This window comes from Aedes aegypti, chromosome 3 (genome assembly GCF_002204515.2).
Source record: "Aedes aegypti strain LVP_AGWG chromosome 3, AaegL5.0 Primary Assembly, whole genome shotgun sequence".
Lineage (NCBI taxonomy): Eukaryota > Metazoa > Arthropoda > Insecta > Diptera > Culicidae > Aedes > Aedes aegypti.
The window spans coordinates 27810373-27837560 of record NC_035109.1 but is presented as its reverse complement, the minus strand read 5'-3'; the positions used below and the strand labels follow the sequence as shown (position 1 = coordinate 27837560).

Below are 27188 nucleotides of genomic sequence, written 5' to 3'. Positions count from 1 at the left end.
GAAATTTCCCACGCATCGAGATAGGCAATACCTTTTCTCAAAATTCTACCGCAATTTTAGCATAGTTCATTTTACGAAACGACAACACTGATGATATTGCTGTTACTTTCACACGTTACGACACCGCCTTCTGTCAAAATTTCATTCATAAAACAAGCGATCAGCTGTTCAAAAACGTCTTGTAAAATGGATTATTGGAATCAGTGCTGTTAAATGTATTTTTTTTTTTTTGAAAACTTCAAATGCTTAGCTCCCTTCCAAGCGAAATATCGCATCAGCAAATATTGCCAACCGATAGTAATTCGGAAAAAGTCACCGGGAAAAAGATTTTCCGACGACTTTTTCCTCGGGTAGGATGATATTAGCAATATTCAGTTGTCAAAGTCACGTGACATTCTTCACATTTAAGAGTTCTGATCAGAGTTGCTTGCTGTCACCATCAACGCTTAAAATTTGCTGATTTGTACAGGCCGACTGCGATAAAATTCGGATCATTCCATATCACATCAACATCATGTTCTCTACTCCATCACCAGTGCATTGATGGCGATAGACTATGGATATCACTGATGGTTCAAGTTTAGCTTTAAATTAAGCAAATAAAATGGCAATTTATCAGTACGATATCCTTGATAGTGGTTGAAGACGGATTGAAACTGTGTGTTGGTCACTGAAAACCATTATTAGCGTGGGTAATTACCACGTGATCACTCATTCTGCAGTGATTGTGATCTAGAGTGCGATGTCGCATCACAGCTGTTGGTTGTCAGATCCAAGTGATATTGATAGTTCGCAACTGATATTGATAGTTTTAGTCCATCATCCATCAGCTGATATTGTTAGCAGTAGGCGTTTGGACCTGAGTTTAATCATAGTAACCCTAGATAATAAATGAAAAAATAAATCTTGTCATTCACTGTTCAATTCTCAATCCAAACAGTAGTTCTTTCTACGACAATATACTAAGAGGTTATGGGCCCAGATTGAAACATTTCCACTGAAATATGTCACGAGTCAACTCTGAAGTAAGCGGTGTAGGAGATGGTGTTCAAGCAACTCACGGAAGGAGAGAATTTCCTCAAGTTACTCATCATAGTCATAGTCTGTCAAGTCTACCCTCAATAGAGCGATTAATCGGCAGAGACAACTGGACAACATGGAAATTCGCTGTCGAGACGTTCTTAGAACTAGAAGACCTCTGGGAAGTTGTGAAACCAATACTTACCGCTGAAGGAGAAATTATTATTGATGCAACCAAAGATCGCAAGGCTCGCGCAAAAATAATTCTACTTTTAGATCCTAGTAATTACGTTCACGTCAAAGATGCGAAGACGGCCCGCGAGGTATGGGCGAAACTGGAGGCAGCTTTCGAAGATAATGGCCTTACCAGACGAGTAGGTTGCTGAGGAAACTCATTACAAGCAGCCTTTCATCGTGTGATTCTATGGATTCTTACGTCAACGAAATCATCTCTACAGCTCATCAATTGCGCGGGGTCGGATTTGAAATATCTGAAGAATGGATTGGGACCCTCTTGTTAGCTGGATTACCTGAATAATACAAGCCTATGCTGATGGCACTGAAAAATTCCGGTATCCCGATCACTGGCGATAGTATCAAAACAAAATTACTGCAGGAAGTTCATTCATCGTCGGACAAAAACGCATTTGTAGGTAAGCATGTATCCCCGTATAAGCAGAAGCAAGGCGCAAACCATCCAAGGTCAGCTGAGCAGCCGCCGAAGGGACCAAAATGCAAGCACTGCCACAAGTTCGGTCATATCGCAAGAGATTGTAGAAAGAAGAAGGGATCTGCATTTTCTGCGGTATTGTCCACCAACAACGAAGAAGAGAGCGATGCCTGGTATTTTGACTCGGGAGCTTCAGATCATTTTACCAAGGATAACGACCGGCGACTGGCACAGTATTAGCAGCAGATAAGGCACCGATGAAGATCGAATTATCCGGAGTCGTTAAGCTAGCAGCAAAATGTTGTCCAGAAGAACCTCCAATCGAAGTCAACAACGTGAAATACATTCCAGAGATGTCGAATAACTTGCTATCAGTAAGCCAGATTGTCCGTAGAGGCCATGAAGTACATTTCAGCAGAGATGGTGTGAAGGTTATCAATCCAAGTGGAGCAGTAATTGCAACCGGCATCCATGATGTTCGCAAAGGTCTATTCAAGTTCGATGAAGATAAGAGCGCTGGAATGTCCTTAACATGTGTATCATCAAGCATGCAGCTGTGGCATCGAAGGATGGGCCATCTCAGCATTTCCAGTTTGAAGCAGCTTAAATCTGGTTTAGCGTCTGGTGTTATGTTCGAAGAAACTGAAATTGAAAATTTCGTCGAGATTGTTCATTCAGATATCTGTGGGCCCATGGAGGAAAAATCACTCGGTGGAAGTCGTTATTATCTATCCTTCACTGATGATAAGACAAGACGAATTTTCATGTATTTTTGGAACGAAAAAGTGAAGACGAAGTCATGCGAGCATTTAACCAATTCAGGAAATTTGCTGAAAATCAAACTGGACGAAGGCTGAAAACGTTAAGAACTGATAATGGTAAGGAATTCACAAACAAAGCTTTCCAGAAGCTTTTGAAGAAGCATGGTATACGACATCAGACATCAGCTGACTACAATCCTGAACAGAATGGTATGGCTGAGCGCGTTAATCGTACAATTGTGGAGCGAGCGCGCTGCATGTTATTTTAAGCGAAGTTACCGAAAGTTTTTTGGGCAGAAGCAGTAGCAGCGGTTACATATTTGGTAAATCGTTCTCCAACGAAGGGGCACAAGCAAACACCAGAAGAAGCGTGGTCTGGACGAAAACCAGATTTGTCCCGAGTACGTGTGTTTGGATCAAAAGTCATAGTTCACGTTCCTAAGCAAAAGAGAAAGAAATGGGATGCAAAATCAAAAGAAGCTATTTTCGTAGGATATGAGGAAGAAACAAAAGCCTATCGTCTATACGATTCCGTTAAGAAGACCATATTCAAGAGTCGAGATGTTCTTATTATCAATGAGTCAATAGAACGAGATCAAGAAAAAGGCAATAATCTATCAAAACGATCAAGAAATCACAATTTTGTTAGCCTAGATTTTTTAGAAGATATTCCTGTTACTAATTCGAATAATGAACAGCCACTCAATACTGGAGAAAAGAGATTGCAAGTTTCCCATAATGGCGTGATTCCAGACGAACCCGATGATGACGATGAACTGCAAGACTCTGAGGTTTCGCAGTATTTTTCGCAAACAGAAAGCGGTAATGAAGATAGTACTGACGATTCAAATGACGTGACAATAATGGCGCTCCCTCCACGAACAACTTCAAACCCACCGTTGTCACCGGTGTTGAGGCGCAGTGGACGGGAGCGCGCATTCCCTGGCAAGTATAACGATTATTATCTTCCAAACAAAGGTTTGCCGTCGTACCCAATTACAGATATATCCCGAGAATCAACCAGTCGTGAGCATCAACATCAGCAGACGAATGAGGAACCACCATCAATCCATGGTTTGAAGGCAGTACGGAACATCAAAGATCCCCGAACTCCAACAGAAGCATTGAACAGTGATGATGCGGAGCTGTGGAGAGCTGCCATGGATGAGGAGTTTCAAGCGCTACTAAAGAATAATACGTGGGATTTAGTTGATTTACCAACCGGTGCGAAAACGATTGGATGCAAGTGGTTATTCAAGACCAAGGTCGATGAAAAAGGGAACGTCGTCCGATACAAAGCAAGGATTGTCGCACAAGGTTTTACTCAAAAGTACGGAGTGGATTATGATGAAGTATTCGCTCCTGTGGCCAAACAAGTTACGTTCCGCATGTTGCTGAGTATTGCTAGCCATAGAAAGATGTATGTGAAGCACGTAGATGTTAAAACAGCTTATCTTAATGGACAACTGGAGGAAGTTTGTCGATTAAGGGAGAGTTTATATGGATTGAAACAATCGGCGAGGGTCTGGAACAGAAAAGTCGATTCAGTATTCAAGACGTTAGGTTTCAAACAGTGTCGAACTGATCAATGTTTGTACAAGCGCAAGACCACAGGAGGAGCGACAGAATTTATTCTGATTTACGTTGACGACATGATTATTATTACAGCAACTGAAGAGGAATTTGTGTCGATCTACAACCAGCTAGAGAAGAACTTTGCCGTTACAAATCTAGGAGACGTACGAAGTTTTCTGGGAATCGAGGTAGAGAAAGACAATGAAGGATATAAACTCAATCAGCAAGCATACATTCGCAAGTTAACCGAAAGATTCAATTTGCAAAATGCGAAGCCATCCAAAGTTCCGATGGACACAAGCTATTTACAGGAGAAGGAGGAGAGAGAACCGTTATCTAGCAATTCGCAATATCTTAGCCTTATCGGAGGTCTCCTGTATATAACAGTGCAAATCAGACCGGATATATCCGTAAGCGTTTCGTTACTGGCTCAGAAATCAAGTTCACCGAGTCAACAGGATTGGAATGAAGCAAAGAAGGTACTGAGATATTTGTATGCAACAAGAGATTATAAGTTGAAGCTGAGATCATCACGAGAGAACCTATGTATGTACGTTGATGCTGACTACGCAGGAGATTGCAGAGACAGAAAGTCGAATTCCGGGTACCTAATCAAATATGGAGGAGGAGTTATTGCTTGGGGTTCGAGAAAACAGACAAGCGTAGCTTTGAGTTCAACAGAAGCTGAATTTATTTCCCTTGCTGAAGGATGCCAAGAATTAATTTGGACTAAGCGACTGTTGGAAGAAATTGTTGAAGAAGATATTGGACCAATCACCGTATTTGAAGATAATCAAAGTTGTATAAAACTCGTTGAAGGTGACCGAATCGAACGCAGGAGCAAACACATTGATGTACGATATTTCTTTGTGAGAGATCTGCAACAAAAAGAAGTCATCAAGATGAAATATTGTCCAACCGAAACAATGCTGGCAGATATTCTTACGAAGCCTCTGCAACGTGTACGTTTGGAGCAAATACGAAAGATGATCGGAATACTACCAGATCCAATCGAGGAGGAGTGTTAGCAGTAGGCGTTTGGACCTGAGTTTAATCATAGTAACCCTAGATAATAAAAGGGTCCTAAAGCCCTGTCCCAATTTTAGTGCCAAACGCTTAAGTTTAGGCCAAAAACACATGTTTACTCAATTTTCTAATGTTTTCCGTTGGTTTAAGCCCAAAAAATATTTTTTTAGATTTTGTCACATCCTTTGGCTTAAACTCAAATTTTTGGTGTATTTTGTTTTCCGTGTACCTTACGAAATTTCAGATAGGAACAACCCCAGTGGTCGAACTAAAACCCATGTGGTGTTTTTGTCGACTAAGCGAACGTCAAACATGATCAAAAGTGTCAAGGTTCATAGTGGTTTCTGCGCTCGTGTACATACACGTTACATGTCACCAACACTATTTAAAGATTGCTGGTTGAAAACATAAACAAAGATCAGCTGTTCCCAGCAAAATCAAATGGCAGTATTTTCAACCAGCAAATTTGCGCACGTGTTCGTGACACCGCTCGGCGAGAGCTCAATACCAAATTTTTAAATTAAAGTTTGAACATCTAGCCATTATTTGAGTTTCAACATATAGCCATTATTTGAGCGGGAAAAATTGCTAAAGTAGTTAGAGTAACATGCTCTTTCGTGTTATTAAATAAAAACAAGATTTCATTAAAAATTTTAGGACTCAAATGAAAAAATAAATCTTGTCATTCACTGTTCAACTCTCAAACCAAACAGTAGTTCTTTCTACGACAATATACTAAGAGATATGACCGATATTGTGCAACTCTGGTTCTGATTGTAAATTTTATGATTCTTAGGCCCCAAGCACAATGTGAACGACAACGCGGTACAACGGCAAAACGGCATGCCCATCTTGATCTACACATTACTTATCAATCGCATGTTGATTAAATCCTTTTCAACATTGACTTGACAAGTAGATTGTAGCTCAAGTTGGGCTTGCCGTTTTGCCGTTGTACCGCGCTGCCGCTTACATTGTGCTTGGGGCTTTACAATCTGATACAATGCCGATGATGCCCGCAACTATCAATGATGTCTCGTCACAATTTACGTAATTTTTGAACGATCCTCGAGAGGTTTTATTTTTTTTTTGTTTTCGATGACACAACAATCTCTACACAATCATGTCCGTCTGTCGTCACTCAAACATTGCCCGGAAGCAAATTCAAAAATTTTAAATCTTTGTTTTGCGTAAAAGTTTAACATTCCTTTCTTTAAAAAGACAGAATACCTCGATGTTATCTATACAATTTGCGTAGTTATTACGGCTCAATAAATAAAACTGTTATTACATTCGGTTTGTCTATTCGTACGAATAGAAAGTTTAGAGAACCGTAAGTTCACTCAGGCTCGCTTCCGGTAACTCAGAATTGAAGCGCTGAACACTTCCCTTTGCTGCAATCCAAGTAAGCCAGTTTGAATTTGCATATCTAAAATTTCCGGTGGCTAGAGAATATCCATTTTTTAGCACGCTGGCGGCGACAGCGGATGTCCTCGACCACTTTTCTAGTCTGAACAGTCGGAACTTCGGTAAGTGGAAGATGATTTTTGATAATTTTATGACTTGTTCCTTATCAGCACTTCCATTCTTTTTATTTCAGTCGGAAGTTACCCAAACTGGCCGTTTTTCAACTAGCGACACGTGGACACGTTATTGCTTCGATTTTGAAATCAAGAAAGTAGTAATTCAGGAGAAAAGCTGGTAAGATTTCTTCGAAGATGTCCAATTTCGCCCAACATCGGATGCCGGTTTACAATTCAGGGCCCGCGCAGCCATTGGCCGGATTCCGTTGCGAAATATGCCAAAGTCTGTTTGCCAAGCAGTACTCGTTGAAGTACCATGAGCAGAAAATACACGGAATCGTTCGACCGGAAGATGCGAAACCGGCGCCTGCTACGATGGCAGTGCCGCCCAGTGTCACAACGGTAGTCATTCCGGCCATAGAAACCAAAGCCATGGCCATCGCAAAGGCCCGGGGTGAGATTCCTTTCGCCGTTCTGCACATGCTGAACGAGGTTCCGTTGATTGTCCGCGTGGTGGAGCAAGGAATGTACAGCGTATTGAAAGCGGCCGAAAGTTGCGACTTCCGGGAGTCTCAGCGTGGCGGGCCAGGATTGGAGGAAAACCAAAGTGTATCGATTGCTGTGGTGGCCACGGTCTACCAAAAGGTCGACAAGCAGGGCAGGCAGTGCTACGAAATAACTGGACCGGTTTCATGCTACCAAACAGGCAGCGTTCCACAACTGGAGGAGCAATACGATGAGGTCCTGCAGGATTCGCTCCAAAGCTCGAACATGTTTAAGACGTTGACGCAACTGAATGCGACGGATATTTCCTGCACGACGGCCGGGGTGCGACAGAAGAAATGTGGATTGCCAGGTAAACGATTAGAATTTAACCCATTTTTCCCATATGAAACTGACCGAAAAAAAATACGAAAAAAGCGTTGTTGCAAATGAGCTAGGGGAAAAGCACCAATTTTCGACCCAGTTCTAATTTTCGACCTATCCATACGATGTTGGCCTACTTTGTATGGAAATCCGAAAATTGGCACAGAATTCTTGTAGGTCGAAAATTACTGCTTTTCCCCTATATTGTACAAAATCAGTTTCAATTTTTTGTTGTTGCTTTTCAATAGGGGAAGGGGCAGTAAAATGAACACCGTGCCTTTTATCAAGAAAAAACAAATTTCGATGAATTTTCACGCACGGACGATTTAGAGCATAAATCTGAGTGTACGGGTTATACGGAGGTCAATTGAAGTGAAAATATCAACGAAAACTAAGATTTTAGAAAACCACATTTGAAAATTAGAACTGACGTAACTTTTAGCTCGAGAGTCTTGAGATTTTTCAGTAAGGTGAATGCCATTATGCTATGATGTCAAATCTGATACTTTTAGAATTCTTTTTGTATGGGTTACAATCATTAATGAATATATTTTCGGTAATGCAATGAAAATTTTCAGAAATATTTGTTTTGCTCAGGTTTTTTTGCACGATGTTTATTTTACCACCAACAGCTGTTCATTTTACCCACATGGTGCAGGTAAAATAAACATTTACACCGTTTTTTGCTAGCGATAAAAACATGTGAAAATTTAGCTATTTTAGTCTGAATCCGTGTCGCTGCTATAGATAACATCCCTAATTTTGATGGTGTGCGATAGAATTTCACAAATTCCTCGTTTTTCTATCAGAAACAAGATGATATCCTTAAGGTGTTCATTTTACCACCCCTTCCCCTAGCAAATTAATTATTTATCGATAATTTTGTTTTAGGGTAGAAGTACCAATTACCGCTAAGTACAGTTAACTCTCCTTTAGGTACTCGATATCGAGTTAGGGACCATAGTTGTTTCTGCGCTCGTGTACATCACGGTACATGCCACCAACACTACTTAAAAACAAAAAAAAAAAAAAAACAAACAAAGATCAGCTGTTCCCAGCAAAATCAAATAGCAGTATTTTCCACCAGCAAATTTGCGCATGTATTCGTAACACCGCTCGGCGAGAACTCAATAGTAAAATTTGGTTTTCATGTTTACCTCGATGTTCCCTTGAATCGCATTTGCACTATTATTGTATTTAATAACTCGATACCTCCCTAAATCGATGGTCCTTTCTATATGGAGTTATGGAGAGTTGACTGTAGTGCCAATTATGGCAATAGTGGAAACAAAAAGTTATCGTTTCACTACAACATAACGGCTAATATTCATAGGAACGATAAAACTATTTATTTCTGATGATAATTAGGCCTTGACCTACCCTACTATTATAACAATTAGTTGACTAATGGACTAATCTGATGAGTATTGAATCATATTCTAGTAATTATTGCATAGTATTCATCTGATTCGATATGTCTCAAGTTCGTTGACCAGCTGTTGAGCTATCTTGGAAGCGGATTTACCTACCAGCTTCAAGAAACATCTTCAAAATTCTATCTTGATTCCTTTTTATAACCTTCTTTTAAGTATTAGAACAGCAAGTTCATATTGGTACAGCATTCAACTTGGCCGACCTGCAAATTTGTCTGATCTAAACCTTGTTCTCAAGACAAAATTTTGATGTTTTTTACGGACATTCATATTTTTGTTACGTTTGAATTGAAAACCCTCAATGGGATCACAGCAAGCTGTGCGCGTGAGTGGATGCGTTTTTGAATTCGCTCCTCGTTTTGTTTCGGTTTTGCGTTCGGTTTCGCAATACGACTGAAGCTACGAAAAGTCTGATGGAGCTATGCCACCCGACAAGTGTTTTAAGTAAAGTTACTGTGAAAAATTATAGTAGAGGATGTTCTAGTATAAATTTTAATATGTGTGTGTTGGAATTGCGATTACACCCGATAGTTAGTGTTTTGTGTTGCGTGCAATTCGGCGGATGATGCGCCAATCGTATTTAAAGTGTATTGACAAAGTAAAAATATTTTATTTAAAATGTGATTGAATCAACCATTAAGCTGAAATGTGTGCTCATTTGATTTGTGGTCTTGCGATGACGATTATTGCATAAGAAAAAAATGAAATTAAATCTCAACAAGCAGCTGGTTTACGGTTTTTATTGTGGTTGCTATTTGAGGCATCCTTTAGCAGATCATAATGACACTAGACATCAAAACACTGTTTTTGAGGTCAAAACCGGGGTGGCTCATATTGCCCCCATTGCCCCTATCCCTGAATCAAAGAAGCGCTAGCAAAAATTTGAAACAGATCACGATGAAATTTTTTGTCACGTGGTAAAACAAACTAAGTTTAGAACTTTGCTGTCTGAGTCTCACCAAATAAGTATGCTGATCAAACACGTGGACGTGAAGACGGCGTATCTAAACGGAGAACTCCAGGAAACTGTCTATATGAAACTACCTCCTGGTTGTGATTATGAAGATCCAAGTCTGGTGTGTCATCTTCAGAAAGGACTACAGTGATACCTCCATGAGTCGATGTTCCATGACTCGATATCGACTCATGGAACCATACTAAGAGCAAATTTTCATGGTTACTATGATGGTCTCTAGAAGCAGCTTTCCAAAGGATTGCTGTTCCATTACTCGATATTTCCATGAGTCGATGGTCCCTTCAATATCGACTCATGGAGGTTTCACTGTATATGGATTGAAGCAAGCTGCAAATATTTGGAACAAGAAGCTCGATTCCGTTTTACGAAAACTTGGATTCAAGCCATCTGAAAGCAATCCGTGTTTGTATTCGAATTGTGCCTCGGTACGATGTCTTTCATTGCTGTATATGTGGCGATATAATCATTGTTTGCAAGTCCGAGGAGGAGCAAGTATTTGAATAGTCACTTCGATGTAACATCATTGCGAGATATAACACATTTTCTTGGCATACATGTAACGCGTTGGCAAGATGCTGTGTCATTGAATGAGAAAGCGTTGACAAGACTGCCCATAACTGCATATTTGTAACATTCGACAAAAGTAGACATTGAGTAAACGGAATACCAGAGTGCATTTTATGGCAGTATGGGAGGAAACTAAAATTTCTAAAAATTACCAGGAGCTCAAGAGTGCTTATTTGAGGCTGATATTTTGTACAACTCATATCGCATACTAGGTGAATTGTCAGAAAATAATTCTGATACAAATTTCATTGTCATTACTTTACGAGGCTCATTTATAATCTCAATGTGACTGTTATGCGGTTATTATTACCAATGTGACAAAACAACATGGTATTTTTTCGAATTTTCAAGAACAATCTCACAGATTTCAGTAAGTTGATCGAAAGTATTCATCATTTGAAGACTCTCCATGGTATTAACTCCGAATTATCAAAAAAATCGAATGTGACAAAATCTTCAAAGAAATAGCTAGCAGGAAGCCGAATACGTAGCCATGGCAGACTGCTGTAAAGAACTCACATGGATACTTGGTTTGTTGAATGATTTGAAGATCGTAACACGTTGCCGGTACAATGGGTGGTATATATAAAAAGCGCTCCCCCCCAGGACGAAAAATTTATAAGATTTACCAAATATATTTTTGAAATTCAACACCATAATCCACAAGCACCGGAGCAGTGAGTTTCATTGTCAGTTATGTTCTTCTAAGTTGTGGAAGAGATTTATAAACGTTGAATTCCCTCGATTTTTATAATAAATATACTGTAGGTGTCGCAACTGAGTACCCGCAACACCTCGAGGCTGCATTACCGGAAGAGGGTGAGCTGGATGAAACCCCTCTTGAGGACTACTGGAGAACAGTAAAAGCAGTCATCAACAATGCAGCTGAGAGCAACGTCGGAACGATTGGTTCGACGAGGAATGTAGGCAGATTCTGAAGGAGAAGAATGCAGCGCGAGCAGTCATGCTGCAGCAAGGAACCCGACAGAACGTGGAACGCTATAGACGGAAACGGCAACAGCAGACCCGCCTCTTCCGGGAGAAAAAACGCCGCCAAATGGAGACGGAGTGCGAGGAGATGGAACAGCTGTGCCGGTCTCAAGAAACACGTAAGTTCTATCAGAAGCTCAACGCATCCCGCAACGGCTTCGTGCCAGCACTTCGACGCGCACCTGAATGGCGTTGAGAGCACAGGCAATGAAGGACGAGACAACGGATGAAATGCCTTCGTCAGTACTGCGGGCGATGGAAACCAATCAGCCCCCACTTTGAGAGAGGTTAAGGATGCCTTTCACCAGCTCAAGAACAATAAAGCTGCTGGTAAGAATGACACCCGGAGGGGCTGGACATTTGTCTGCACCGGCTGATAGGCACAATCTGGGATACCGAACAACTACCGGAGGAGTGGAAGGAAGCGATAATATGCTTCATTTACAAGAAAGGCGACAAGTTAGATTATGACTTTCGAGCGATCACCATTCTAAATGCGTCCTACAAAGTATTATCCCAGATAATCTTCCGTCGTCTGTCACCTATAGTAAACGAGTTCGTGGGAAGTTATCAAGCCTGCTTCGTGGACGGCCGATCGACAGCGGACCAGATCTTTACTGTAGGGCATATCCTCCAAAAATGTCAGATTTTCATCGATTTTAAGGCGGCATACGATAGTATCGACCGCGTAGAGCTATGTAAAATCATGGACGAGAACAGGCTTTCCCGGGAAGCTCACGAGACTGATAAGAACGACGATGGAAGGTGTGCAAAATTGTGTTAAGGTTTCAGGCGAGCATTCCAGTTCGTTTGGATCCCGCCGGGGACTACGACAAGGTGATGGACTTTCGTGCCTGTTGTTCAATATTGTGCTAGAAGGTGTTATGCGGAGAGCCGGGCTCAACAGCCGGGGTACGATTTTTACGAGATCCAGTCAATTTGTTTGCTTTGTGGATGATATGAACATTGTCGGCCAAACATTTGAAAAGGTGGCAGACCTGAACACCCGCCTGAAACGCGAGACAGCAAAAGTTGGACTAGTGGTGAATGCGACCAAGACAAAGTACATGCTAGCTGGCGGGGCCGAGCGCGACAGAGCTCGCCTAGGTAGCAGTGTTACGATAGTCGTTCGAGGTGGTCGACGAGTTTGTTCACCTTGAACCCTTGCTGAGGGCTGACAATAATGTAAGCCGTGAAATACGGAGGCGCATCATCAGTGGAAGTCGGGCCTACTATGGTCTCCAGAAGAAGCTGCGATAAAAAAAGATTCATGCCCGCACCAAATGTACAATGTACAAAACGCTCTTAAGGCAGGTAGTCCTCTACGGGCATGAAACGTGGACGATGCTCGAGGAGGACTTGCAAGCACTTGGAGTCTTCGAACGTCGGGTGCTTAGGACGATCTTTGGCGGTGTGCAGGAAAACGGTGTGGCGGCGAAGGATGAACCACGAGCTCGCCCAACTCTACGGCGAACCCAGTATCCAGAAGGTGGCCAAAGCTGGAAGTATACGGCAGGGCACGTTGCAAGAACGCCGGACAGCAACCCTGCAAAGCTGGTGTTCGCTTCGGATCCGGTTGGTACAAGAAGGCGTGGAGCGCAGCGAGCTAGTTGGGCGGATCAAGTGCGTATCGATTTGGCGAGCGTGGGGCAGAACCGAGGATGGAGAGATGCGGCCACGAATCGAGTATTGTGGCGTGAAATTGTTGATTCAGTGCTTTCTGTTTAGATGTTAACTAACTAAATGAAATGAATGAATACTGTAGGTTTTGGACGAGAATTTTATCAAATATACAAGCGGGTATGTATGTATATTGAGACAGTTTAAACAGCTGATTGATGCAACATCCGATGCTTCAAAACTCTTTTAGTCGGCTTAGTATTGAACCATATTTTATGACACAGCAGCAGAATTGCCATAGAAGCCATTATTTAGATTTTTTGATCACAAATGAAAACGCTAGGAAATATTTAGGGAGGTGGTGGTTCCGTTTCTTAATTGGAAAACCAAACTCATCTTGTAAACGAAATATTCGTCTACAAGATGGAAATGCTTTAGTATCTGCTATGCTGATTTGCCTCCGGCCAACTGCTTATGTTAATTGCAATGCTTCTTAATGGCACTTATTGCATCTAAAAATCATTCAGTTCGTTGAAAATTTGAAAACATATTTAGGGAATAGCGAGGCGAAGAGTAATTGAAAGTTGATGTATGTATGTGCGAAGGATGTAGATTTAATCAAATTCAGAATACTGTAATCGCGTTTAACCATTCTTATTTGGAAAGTAACACGTTCGTATGATTTTAAGTACATTTATTGTAAAGAATGAAACATACTTTGGAACTCGAAGGCTCTTTTATCCGCCACAAAAGTTATTTGAGAAAGTTTTGGAAAATTTCACCAGCTACAAGAAATACCCTCAGGCTAGTGTAGTAATATAAACTTACTTCAAAACTTGTAATCAATTCGATCTAGTTAAATTCTGAAATTTAAATGCAAATATCAAGATTTGTATGGGGGTTGTAGTGATTCCGGTGGAAATTGTTATAATTCAATGATAATCCACCTGAAACACCAGGGCTCATATCAAAATTATAATGGTTTATACTAGAATTTGATTTCCTCTGAAATCCTAACGGAACAAGAAAATAAAGGATTCGCATAGGATTTTATAAGAATTCTAAAGATTGACATCAGAACACCATTCACACCACAATTTGCAGTAATCCCAACCAAATCTTATAGATTCTTACAGAAAAAACCGCCTCAAATATGTTCACAAAATTCGTAAAGAGAAATAAACGGAATCTCATATTTATTTATTCTGAATATTATATATATTCCACATTCCCTCCCAAGTTCCAAAGTTTTCACCAGATTTCTAATATTCCCACCAGAAAGACGGTGTTGGTGGTCTAATGGCTACCGCTTCTGCTTTATAAGCAGAAGGTCATGGGTTCAATCCCAGGCTCGTCCCTTTCCTTCGTACTTTGTAGTTGTATCCCTCACTTGCTTCTATCTCCCATTATTAATCTACCACAATAAAACTATTCGTTCATAGCAAACGCTATAACCAGAAACGGACAAGAAACCGTTTCCCTAACGCTTCTATTCTTCCATCATTATAGAACGCCTTTCATTACGCCTGATACTTAGGCAGTCTGCTAACCACAAAAGCAAACCTCCCTGCCATGCCTTTCCCCAATCCATACACTCCCGCATGAACTGGCGTAGATGCTGTCGGACTCCACGGTCTACAGTGAGCCAATATAAGTGCAACATCATTTCGTCTCCCTTCCTCATTGGTCTGCATTCTGACGTGGCAGGCGCCAATATTGCCTAAAAATAGAAGATCACCAGGGGCCTAGATAGCCGTAGCGGTAAACGCGCAGCTATTCAGCAAGACCAAGCTGAGGGTCGTGGGTTCGAATCGAACCGGTCGAGCATCCTTTTCGGGTTGGAAATATTCTCGATTTCCCAGGGCATAGAGTATCTTCGTACCTGCCACACGATATACGCATGCAAAAATGGTCATTGGCACAGTAAGTTCTCAGTTAATAACTGTGGAAGTGCTCATAAGAACACTAAGCTGAGAAGCTGGCTCTGTCCCAGTGGGGACGTAATGCCAGAAAGAAGAAGATCACCAGTACTTATATACTGAGGGTGTCTTTTAGTCCCAAGCAGTCATCTGGTTGGTTCCTTGTGTAAGTGCAGTTGATCTGGGGATACTGGAATAGCAACCACGGGCGGCCAATCAAGCTCTCCCAAAATAGCTTCGAGAATTCCAAAATTATCATTACAAATCCAGAATGTCTCGGAATCCCAAATGTCCTACAGGGATTCCATAATTCCAAAGGAAATCAGAGAATCCGGGATGTCATTATTCGCACGATAAATTCAGCACAACTATATAAATACCTGAATTCCCATTACATTATAATCATCGTAATGCCAGAATCACACGAAAATTCCAAATGTCTACGATAATCTCTCCCGAATCTCAGAATTCTTTTCAAAATTTTAGAATTCCTAAGGAAGTCTCAAAATATCTTTCGTAATATCAAAACTTATATCGTTTTCCAATGATTCTTACTCAAATGTAAATAGTTTCATTCAATTGCGATATTTCAAATCATGTGTAGCAACCTCTGAAGCTAACTGCCAGTAGCATTGTAGTAAATGCTACTTATATTCATACCAACGCGTTACCTGTACTGCCCATAAACGCATGTCAGTCCCATGTTTGCTGGATTTCCTATTCACATGGGACAATTATGCGTTTATGGGCAGTGTAGTATGTTCGGATTTCGAATGGTGTAGTAAAGTAAAATGACACAAACATGTTCCACTTGTGTTCAACATGTAGATTTTACAACAGAGTATATAGTAAACTTAAGGCTAAGTAGCCCGTCATTCGTTTTGGCAACAATGATGACTTTTCAGCTTGCATTTCAAAGTGATAAAACTCAGTCTTGATAGTTAATATTGACTTGAAAAAGTATCACTGTACGCGCTAACATGCATAAAGTATGATGATACCTTTTCAGCTGTATCAGTGAAAAACCAACTGATTTTCTTTGATTCGAAATCGTGAGATGAATTAGCAACAATCATCAACGACGCGTACAAATGTCAATGACGGCCTACTTCGCCTTAACTTTACTACATTTTACCCATACCGCCCAATGTATAAATAGAGGAGTGCTCAATAAAGTTACCCAAGTAACCAAAGAGCACTTAAACTAGCATTCATTCAGCATTGTATCCGCCTATACAACAAGGCATTAATTGCCCATTGAACGTATACTGCCCATACTCGCATAACAGTCCCATATTGTATGGGATTTCCTATATAAATGGGACTGTTATGCGAGTATGGGCAGTATAGCTGTCATTAATGCTTCTTCAGAGCAGGTTTTGGTGAAATATAGGGCTGTTTTAATGCTATACCTTCAGAAACGTTGCATCTGGCTGTCAGAAAAGCATAACGCCTCCTAAGAGAGCAAAACAAAACTAAAATATGTTTCACCATCCCTCTTTTTCTTTTCGCTGTTGCTAGGATGTTTATATGTTTGCTGTGTTGTAGTTTTGTAGTTTTTTTTTTAACTTAATCTTCGACTGCGACTTGAAATCTTGACCCGGTGATTGATAGATGGTGATGCAGCAGAAGAACCGTGCAGCGCAGCAGGATTGGCTATCGACGATGTTAGGCTGAGAAATAATTTTCTGCCCTACTTAAAGTACATCATAGTTGCACAGTTTCATCATCATACGTACATCGTCAATGTCTCCGTTGCAAAATACACCTGACTGGCATCATTTAAGATACGTAATCAATATGGTAAAAGGAAGAGTCGGAGTATGTTTCTTCCTGTAGGTAGTTAGATAAGCTAGAAACAAATTGTTGTTCTTGTCGAATCAGCAATGTGTTCCATGTTTCCTCCGATGATAGTAGAAAGATGGTATGCTTGCTTAGGCTGTTTTTCTTCACGATAACCCCGAAATCTAAAGAAACATAGATTTGAGTTGTCCACTTTCGTTCCGGGATATCGAAGTCGCAGATTTCTTGAGTTTTGGGAAAAGAATATGCATGTTTGTCACGCACCTGTTGATAGGTCGTCATGAGATTTCCCGTAAGTGCGAATGCGATTCAATATATCATCGAGGCAAAAAAAAAACCCTTAATTGAGGCACTAGTACGAGAGAGACAAAATATATTATCAAATATGACATATTTTCTATATTCCTTCTACACAGCAGTCCACAGCATCAACTAAGCATTTCGATTGCTCTGCATCAATAATAGTCCATGCAGTGAAAATGCTTTTCAACTACCAAGGGTATTTTAATAGCAGTGTTTCTGTCGATTTAATGCAGCCGAGCAATCAAACTGCTTTGACACGACAGTTAGCAATAAGAATGCTAAAAACGTTCTATTGTGCGGCTTATTCGAGTGCTTGGTGGTTATTTGGGTAGACATTCGTTGTTTGACCATTGAACAGCTAACAAGTTGTTTCGATTCGATCTACGACATCTCAACCTACCAAGTATAAAGGAATATATAAATGTGCCACTTGCGGTTATGTTTTGAACTGATTTTCCGTTCTTCGTGATATATTTTGGGAAACCCAGTTGCAGAGGTATACTCGGTTTCTAGATGGAACAAAAATTACACACTAACATTCCTTCCCATCCCACTTGGCCGCGCCTTCAAAAATATGAAAATTGCTAAAATGTCCATTTCTAGAGCAAACGGAAAGTCCCATTCCTTATTCAGTTGGATCGAAGTCCAATTCTTACCAGTTCCGATCGATTACGGAGTAGCAGAAGCAATCATTGACATGTACAGGGTGGCCAGTGAAAAGTCAATTTCAAATTACCGGTTTTTTTTCCCGGTATTTCAAAAATATTCCCGGTTCAATGGTATGATGGGATGATGGGATCGAGTCAATCTTTGAATGAATCATAGCTTAAATTTTAAACGGTCACAGATTTGGTAGACATAAAAATAAATGTATCAATTGTTCAACATTTCGTTTCATGATTATCAGCATAGAACTTTTTGTTATGTTTTATCCCCTCAAATCTAGAACATTTTCTCAGGGCAATTATTTCTGATAAAAAATAACAGTCTTAATCATGGTCTTAATTCTGAAATGAATTAGAATCTCATACTATTTTTACCAAGCCCAAAACGAATGTCAAATCTTCAATGAATATCAAAGGTATTAAACACATTTAACCTTTCAGTCGTCGCGTGGTTTGTCACCGTCAAAACCACCACGCTGATGCTGTGTACTACTAGCAAGTTTTTTCCACCATTGTTGTACAAAATACAACAGCGCGACGACTGAAGTGTTAATTTGATCTTAGTGAATTACAAGCTTGCTTAGAGAAATTTTTAACATCCAAACATTGTAATTTTTAACATAAAATGCTTCATGAAACTATATGAAAAACTTTTCGCAACATGTTTTTTCATTGAAAGTTTTTAATTTACTGGATTAGAGCAAGTGGTAACATTTGTATAAAGAATATGTTCTTGACTTTATTGACTAACTCGGATTCGAATACAGAAGCTTTTGTAGAGATCCACTAAAGTACAGATCGTGCTGGTTAAAATATTACTTTGTATGCACAATTTTCCCGGTGCTAATTGAAATTCCCGTATCATTCCCGGTTTTCTCCCGGTGATTCGAAATTCCCGGCTTTTCCCCGGTTTTCCCGGTGCGCTGGTCACCCTGATCATGTACAGTCAATCTATGCTGTGCCGTAAATATACAATTTTTTAAGTTCAATTATGGAAATTTGCCAAAAAATCACTTTAGTCAAACCATTAGTGTTTTTGAACCCCTGATAGAAAAAAAATCACTGTGCTGTTAAAATTTAAAGTAAAGTTGTCCAACTAACCGATTCATTCGAACTATCCCTTTGCTTTTCAGCGATGCGGCCACACGAGGTGGAAGGCCCTGTTCCTTCTTCTTCAGGCAGGAACACGCTCAAGCGGAAACTTCCGCCGAAGGCAATGAACGTGCCACCTCCTTCCATCAAACGATCGCCGCTGCAGCAACCCAAGGTAATCACGGTGACCCACAATTCAGGGACAGCACTATGTACCACCCCGCCTCGCTTTGGCAGACGGCTGATGGGCGAAAGAAGCTTTCAGGACATCGTAAGTGGATCGTTGCTCTCGCCCAAACGAACATCCACCATCAAACATAATCTCTCGGATGAAGTGGTTTCCGTTGAGCCGGAAGATCCGTTCCGGGACATCAATGTTATGGATCTGGTTCGCGCTGGACAAGAGCTACTAGCAACCGACATGGACGTAGACATTGATGGCCCCGAAGATGGAATCTACATTCCGGTACTATGAATGTCAAGTATATATTACGACTCACCTTTCGTTGAACTCTCCGTCAAGATTCAGATCCCGCAGAACGGGATGTTTTACGTATGCATTCCTTCGTAACTGATGTTCTTAAATAATTGAATTCACTTTCACTGAAGGTTTGTATCTTCGCCTAGTTTGTAAGCCCTCAAAACAAATCGGATGTAATAAAAACGCACCTGAGTGTTTATGGAACGGTTTCCCGATTATGTCCACGAAATTTCACTGCTCATTATCTTCGTTTTCACACGCCAAAAATCAGAAAAATATCAATAATTGCATTACCCGTGATTTTTTATCTTCTAACAACACCACAGCAGGAAGTCCAATTACAAGCACTGATTGTCCGCTCAGTCCGAACCGCAATCACTAGCAGCAGGTGTCTGCCTTTGCCATGACCCCGAAATCTGGCACATGCAGTGGAATCCGGTGGTCCTGAGCAATATTACCGAGGATTATTTTCCTTGTTTCGTTCGAGGCGACGACTAGTAATCCTTTATTTTTCTCACTTTCTGTTTAGATCCGTCAAATTCTGCGACGTTGACGTTTTTCATCTTGACGGATTTGGGATGCGATGTTTTAGTGCCAGGCGTCAATTGACGTGTGCTAGGAGTTTGCACACACAGCAAAAAAAGTTTTTGAAGATTACATCTAAACCGCTGCAACCTCATCTTATTGGACATGTTCTGCACTGAAAATAATCCACACGTTCGATCCATAACCTTTTGAACGTGGATCTGTCGTGATAAATGGCAAGGTGAAATAACGTGTAAAACTTGTAATTCTGTTAAGATTTCACTTTGGTTCGATAACAAAGGCTTTTACATACAATTTCAACGTGTTTTGCAATTGCGATATCAATCACTAATAGAACTAGTTTGCCTAACATGACAAGGACCCTCATTTGCCATCAACGCGTGACAGTTGTAGAATGTTTTCAGTGTACAAGCTCGATCAATGTGTTTCACACGTGAATTTTCACTAATTGTAAAACACATCAATCGATGGTGTAAAACCGATCGCTATCGGCAATCCGAATTCAAATGTAAAACACGTTAATTTATGAATTTCCGAAAACTTTGCTAAGGGTTCATTAGCGATTGCTTGATTTTCTGATACCAGGCACCCATTATGGGCGTACGATTTCCCAAAACATAACATGTAAATAAACATGTCACGCGTTGATGGCAAATGAGGGTCCTTGTCATGTTAGGCAAACTAGTTCTATTAGTGATTGATATCGCAATTGCAAAACACGTTGAAATTGTATGTAAAAGCCTTTGCTATCGAACCAAAGTGAAATCTTAACAGAATTACAAGTTTTACACGTTATTTCACCTTGCCATTTGTCACGACACTTCTTTTTCTTTCTGGCGTTACGTCCCAACTGGGACAAAGCCTGCTTCTCAGATTAGTGTTCTTATGAGCACTTCCACAGTTATTAACTGAAAGCTTTCTTTGCCGTTTGACCATTTTTGCATGTGTATATCGTTTGGCAGGTACGATGATACTCTATGCCCTGGGAATCGAGAAAATTTCCATTACGAAAAGATCCTCGACCAGTGGGATTCGAACCCACGACCCTCAGCATGGTCATGCTGAATAGCTGCGCGTTTACCGCTTCGGCTATCTGGGCCCCTGTCACGACACATCCACGTTAAAAAGGTTATGGATCAAACGTGTGGATTATTTTCAGTGTAGAATGTTTTCAATGTATGAGCCTCTGTACGTGCCATAAATTATTTTGTTCTTTTGACTTTTACTGTGCGCCGTGTGGCAACTTGAAAACAGAGCGCACAGTAAAAGTCAAACGTTCTATAGCATGCATAGGCTCATAAGCCATTTTAAGAAACGTTTCGGAACAGCTAATCGCCGCAACGGCGTCAATAGACCATTTCCGTCAGACCTTACCCCCTGTTTTTATATTTTTATTCAAAAGACGATTGTTTTTAATGATTTTTGACGCTTTCAGATCTAATTTATATGCACTCCTGATTTTATTATAAATTTTTGAAAACTAGAGAATTCACCACATTTTGAGTAGTGCGGCACTGTTGTTTCAACCCTGTGGGTAAACAAAGTGGAGATTTTTCCACAACTTTCAATCTCACCCCTGCGTTGAGTGTTTGTAGACACAACAAAATGTCAATGTCAAATCAAGCACACCACGACACGACAACATGGTCTGAGACTCACAACGGATAGAAATTACCGTTTTATATGCTGCTCATGGCCAATGGAGCATACATACTCCCCCGTTTTACCACTCCCGTCCCGCCCAACTGGTTAGAGTCCACGGCTACAAAGCACAGCTATGCTGAAGGTGTCTGGGTTCGATTCCCGGTCGATCCAGGATCTTTTCGTAATGGGAATTTCCTTGACTTCCCTGGGAAGAGCATAATCGTAATGGCCACACGATATACGAATGCGAAAATGGCAAGTTTGGAAAAGAAAGCTCTCAGTTAATAACTGTGGAAGTGCTCATAAGAGCACTAAACTGAGAGTCCCAGTGGGGACGTTAATGCAAATTAAAAGAAGGAGAAGGTCTTCCCGAAAAATCCTCCACGACCACAACGAATATTCCCTTCATCTACGCGCCGGAAGACTGTTCCGTGCTCCACGAAAGTTTTCGAAAAGGGTTCTGCTCCCCAGTGGCAAACTGGGGACGAAGATATCACCGTGCGACAGCATACTGTTTCGATTACGATTTCGGTACTCGATTCCAATGGAAGCTGCAGGAATCCAAAGAGAATGATGAGCCAATCAAGGACCTCTTGCAATCTCGATCAGCGGCGATCTTCCGGATATCAGCGAAATTCTTTTCGCCACCCTCAGCCAACCACGAAACCGGAAGAGAGCAGAACCATTTTCATATCCAAGCGGAGCACTACAGCAGCCACAGGCGATAGTAATGAAAATAATACCCACCGTTGTCGTGAAAGATTTCGTCGTGTTGGATCTCTTCATCATATTAGTAGAACAATTACGATGGAAAGTGCTCGGGGAGTAAAGGCAAATAAAAACGGGAAAATAATATTATTTGCGCGCACAGTTAACCTTAAAGTTCCGGTGGTAGAACCGAAGTTAAAAACATTGACGACCAGCAGCAGCACCAAGATGGTTTCCGGGATTGTTTTGTTGATTCCAGCCACGGTAGAAGTGGCGGATGAAAACATAAATAAAGGTATCTGTCATGATTGACCCCAATCAGCTGATCAAATATTCACCACAACGTGGAGACAAAAATCATAGGAGAAAAAGGGGTCTGATAAAAATCGGAGAGAAATAATTTGTAGGAGACCGTGGGGTGTAAAGTCGTGCCGCCAGTTTTTTACTGTTTTTCAATAGTTGGGGGCTTCAAAACATATGGGTTTCTTGGGAAAGTTTGTTCAATAAATTGACAGAAAGCATATAAGCAATTAAAAAATTTTGACGGAAATGGTCTATTGACAGGAGACCTGGGATTAACTCCAGCGTGATTTTTAACAACGCCTCATTTTACCAAACGAGGACATGTAGAAAATGACAAAAAAGAGATCCAAAAAAGTTCGTTACTACAACATTACACCTACACAGCAAAAAATAATGTAATATGCTTCGACGTAACTCATGCCGATGTATTGAAAATCCGATGTAATCATTAATTTCAGGTGTATTATAACATATATTCGATGCTATATTACATCGCCCCAAAATTACACGGAAACATCATTACCAATTCTCAATACGTTGCTGTTGTGTAATATTCACATCTGAAAATGTTGAATATTACACAGAAACAGCTGCAACCAAGTCGTTCCAACTTACATCAGTGATATTACACAAATTCGATGTCATTTCACATTCGGCATCTATGCTATAATACATCTCGCAACACTGCTCAGACTTTGTTTTGATCGGCGGTTGGTGGCCGCCATTAGTGCGCGATCGCGTTTCATTTTTTGGATTTGCGGAGTTTTCGACGTGAAAAACTCCTGAAAATAGTGAAATTAGAAAGAGGTGGCCAGAGAGCCAATCAACGAAGGAGGAAAAAACGGTTCTGCAGGAACTGTTGCTCCCTTGTGATTCTTCCCGGCATAACCATCTCAACCGGTAAGCAAAGTCGGGAGAATTCTACCGTTGTCGACGTTTGTTGTCCAGCATGGAAGTACTGTTGTTAAATGAGCAGGAAAAAAAATCGAGCAGGTAAAATTTTTCGAGCAGCCTGCTGGCGCCATCTACATGTGACTCGAAAGCTTTCGGGAGCTTAATTTTTCCTGCTGGATTCACATTCGAGTAGATTTTTTTTGTTTTCAGATTTATTTAGTCAAAAGAAGAAACAATTAAAACGGCTTTAATATTAACAATATTTTGTAAGTTTCAATAGTTTATATATGGGAGGGCGTCATATAAAAATTATATAAATTATTTGCATAGTTATACATTTCAGGTAAGTTCCGTGATGTGCAAATAGCTCATGGGAGTTAAAAATTTAGATCACTGCTATTTCAACAATATTATAATTCTTGCATAAATTGCATTCCGACTCCAACTTCCAATACTTAAATTCCGCTAATTTTTTATACGCACTTTATAAGCACTAATTTCGTCGTTATTTTTAACGCATAGAAAAAGCAGCGGAAGTAAAATATGGACAGTTAGATCCGTTAGACAATGCGTGCCGATGTGTAATCGCCTCCATAACATTGTTTAGTAGTTATGTGGGTTTTTTCTCGGTAAATTATCTGAAACACGGCATTTAAAAAAAATGTTTGTTTAAAGAAGGTGGGCAAATTTGTTCTATGGTTTTCAACGTGGATATATTTTTCCTGCTAGGTTCACAGCTAAGGTACAAGATGCATTTTGGGGTTTCTTTTTGACATGAAGATCAAAATTTAATTTTAAGCGATCGTTTAAACCCTTAGCTTTTAGGTGAGCAAATTTGTTCTACGATTTTCAACGTGAATATATTTTTCCTGCTAGGTTCACAGCTAAGGTACAAGATGCATTTTGGGGTTTCTTTTTGATTGAAAAATAAAAGTTTATTTTTAAGCGATCGTTTAAACCCTTAGCTTTTAGGTGAGCAAATTTGTTCTACGATTTTCAACGTGGATATATTTTTCCTGCTAGGTTCACAGCTAAGGTACAAGATGCATTTTGGGGTTTCTTTTTGACATGAAGATCAAAATTTAATTTTAAGCGATCGTTTAAACCCTTAGCTTTTAGGTGAGCAAATTTGTTCTACGATTTTCAACGTGGATATATTTTTCCTGCTAGGTTCACAGCTAAGGTACAAGATGCATTTTGGGGTTTCTTTTTGACATGAAGATCAAAATTTAATTTTAAGCGATCGTTTAAACCCTTAGCTTTTAGGTGGGCAAATTTGTTCTACGATTTTCAACGTGGATATATTTTTCCTGCTAGGTTCACAGCTAAGGTACAAGATGTATTTTGGGGTTTCTTTTTGATTGAAAAATAAAAGTTTATTTTTAAGCGATCGTTTAAACCCTTAGCTTTTAGGTGGGCAAATTTGTTCTACGGTTTTCAACGTGGATATATTTTTCCTGCTAGGTTCACAGCTAAGGTACAAGATGCATTTTGGGGTTTCTTTTTGACATGAAGATCAAAATTTAATTTTAAGCGATCGTTTAAACCCTTAGCTTTTAGGTGGGCAAATTTGTTCTACGATTTTCAACGTGGATATATTTTTCCTGCTAGGTTCACAGCTAAGATACAAGATGCATTTTGGGGTTTCTTTTTGACATGAAGATCAAAATTTAATTTTAAGCGATCGTTTAAACCCTTAGCTTTTAGATGAGCAAATTTGTTCTACGATTTTCAACGTGGATATATTTTTTCTGCTAGGTTCACAGCTAAGGTACAAGATGCATTTTGGGGTTTCTTTTTGACATGAAGATCAAAATTTAATTTTAAGCGATCGTTTAAACCCTTAGCTTTTAGGTGGGCAAATTTGTTCTACGATTTTCAACGTGGATATATTTTTCCTGCTAGGTTCACAGCTAAGATACAAGATGCATTTTGGGGTTTCTTTTTGACATGAAGATCAAAATTTAATTTTAAGCGATCGTTTAAACCCTTAGCTTTTAGATGAGCAAATTTGTTCTACGATTTTCAACGTGGATATATTTTTCCTGCTAGGTTCACAGCTAAGGTACAAGATGCATTTTGGGGTTTCTTTTTGATTGAAAAATAAAAGTTTATTTTTACGCGATCGTTTAAACCCTTAGCTTTTAGGTGGGCAAATTTGTTCTACGATTTTCAACGTGGATATATTTTTCCTGCTAGGTTCACAGCTAAGATACAAGATGCATTTTGGGGTTTCTTTTTGACATGAAGATCAAAATTTAATTTTAAGCGATCGTTTAAACCCTTAGCTTTTAGGTGGGCAAATTTGTTCTACGATTTTCAACGTGGATATATTTTTTCTGCTAGGTTCACAGCTAAGGTACAAGATGCATTTTGGGGTTTCTTTTTGACATGAAGATCAAAATTTAATTTTAAGCGATCGTTTAAACCCTTAGCTTTTAGATGAGCAAATTTGTTCTACGGTTTTCAACGTGGATATATTTTTCCTGCTAGGTTCACAGCTAAGGTACAAGATGCATTTTGGGGTTTCTTTTTGATTGAAAAATAAAAGTTTATTTTTAAGCGATCGTTTAAACCCTTAGCTTTTAGGTGGGCAAATTTGTTCTACGGTTTTCAACGTGGATATATTTTTCCTGCTAGGTTCACAGCTAAGGTACAAGATGCATTTTGGGGTTTCTTTTTGACATGAAGATCAAAATTTAATTTTAAGCGATCGTTTAAACCCTTAGCTTTTAGGTGGGCAAATTTGTTCTACGATTTTCAACGTGGATATATTTTTCCTGCTAGGTTCACAGCTAAGGTACAAGATGCATTTTGGGGTTTCTTTTTGACATGAAGATCAAAATTTAATTTTAAGCGATCGTTTAAACCCTTAGCTTTTAGGTGGGCAAATTTGTTCTACGGTTTTCAACGTGGATATATTTTTCCTGCTAGGTTCACAGCTAAGGTACAAGATGCATTTTGGGGTTTCTTTTTGACATGAAGATCAAAATTTAATTTTAAGCGATCGTTTAAACCCTTAGCTTTTAGGTGGGCAAATTTGTTCTACGATTTTCAACGTGGATATATTTTTCCTGCTAGGTTCACAGCTAAGGTACTAGATGCATTTTGGGGTTTCTTTTTGACATGAAGATCAAAATTTAATTTTAAGCGATCGTTTAAACCCTTAGCTTTTAGGTGGGCAAATTTGTTCTACGATTTTCAACGTGGATATATTTTTCCTGCTAGGTTCACAGCTAAGGTACAAGATGCATTTTGGGGTTTCTTTTTGACATTGAAAATCAAAATTTATTTTAAGCGATCGTTTAAACCCTTAGCTTTTAGGTGGGCAAATTTGTTCTACGATTTTCAACGTGGATATATTTTTCCTGCTAGGTTCACAGCTAAGGTACAAGATGCATTTTGGGGTTTCTTTTTGATTGAAAATCAAAAGTTTAATTTTAAGCGATCGTTTAAACCCTTAGCTTTTAGGTGGGCAAATTTGTTCTACGATTTTCAACGTGGATATATTTTTCCTGCTAGGTTCACAGCTAAGGTACTAGATGCATTTTGGGGTTTCTTTTTGACATGAAGATCAAAATTTAATTTTAAGCGATCGTTTAAACCCTTAGCTTTTAGGTGGGCAAATTTGTTCTACGATTTTCAACGTGGATATATTTTTCCTGCTAGGTTCACAGCTAAGGTACTAGATGCATTTTGGGGTTTCTTTTTGACATGAAGATCAAAATTTAATTTTAAGCGATCGTTTAAACCCTTAGCTTTTAGGTGGGCGAATTTGTTCTACGGTTTTCAACGTGAATAT

The 27188-nt window shown here is 39.8% G+C and overlaps 2 protein-coding genes across 5 annotated transcripts in view; one reads left to right on the top strand and one right to left on the bottom strand.

Moving 5' to 3' along the window:
• Positions 1-19879, bottom strand: part of LOC5568528 (nuclear pore complex protein DDB_G0274915) — a 113320-nt gene extending 93441 nt beyond the window's left edge. For 2 of the 4 annotated variants that reach the window (XM_021855415.1, XM_021855417.1), the window contains exon 1: positions 19311-19840. The gene's annotated coding sequence lies outside the window, so the exon portion shown is untranslated. Of the gene's footprint in view, positions 1-19310 lie in introns of all 4 variants that reach the window. The other 2 variants (XM_021855419.1, XM_021855420.1) reach the window with 2 other exon arrangements.
• Positions 6057-19304, top strand: LOC110679721. The gene is made up of 4 exons (XM_021855421.1): positions 6057-6457; positions 6520-6581; positions 6653-7431; positions 18852-19304. The coding sequence occupies exons 3-4, from the start codon at positions 6771-6773 to the stop codon at positions 19283-19285; spliced, it is 1095 nt and encodes a 364-aa protein (XP_021711113.1). The 5' UTR covers positions 6057-6457; positions 6520-6581; positions 6653-6770; the 3' UTR covers positions 19286-19304.
• Positions 19880-27188: the final 7309 nt, after the last annotated feature.

Excerpts from the sequence above, each read along its gene's own strand:
- LOC110679721 (XM_021855421.1), top strand. The coding sequence starts at position 6,771 with ATGTCCAATTTCGCCCAACATCGGATGCCGGTTTACAATTCAGGGCCC. Across the intron at positions 7,432-18,851 it reads GAAGAAATGTGGATTGCCAG|CGATGCGGCCACACGAGGTG; the intron begins GTAAACGATTAG and ends TTTGCTTTTCAG.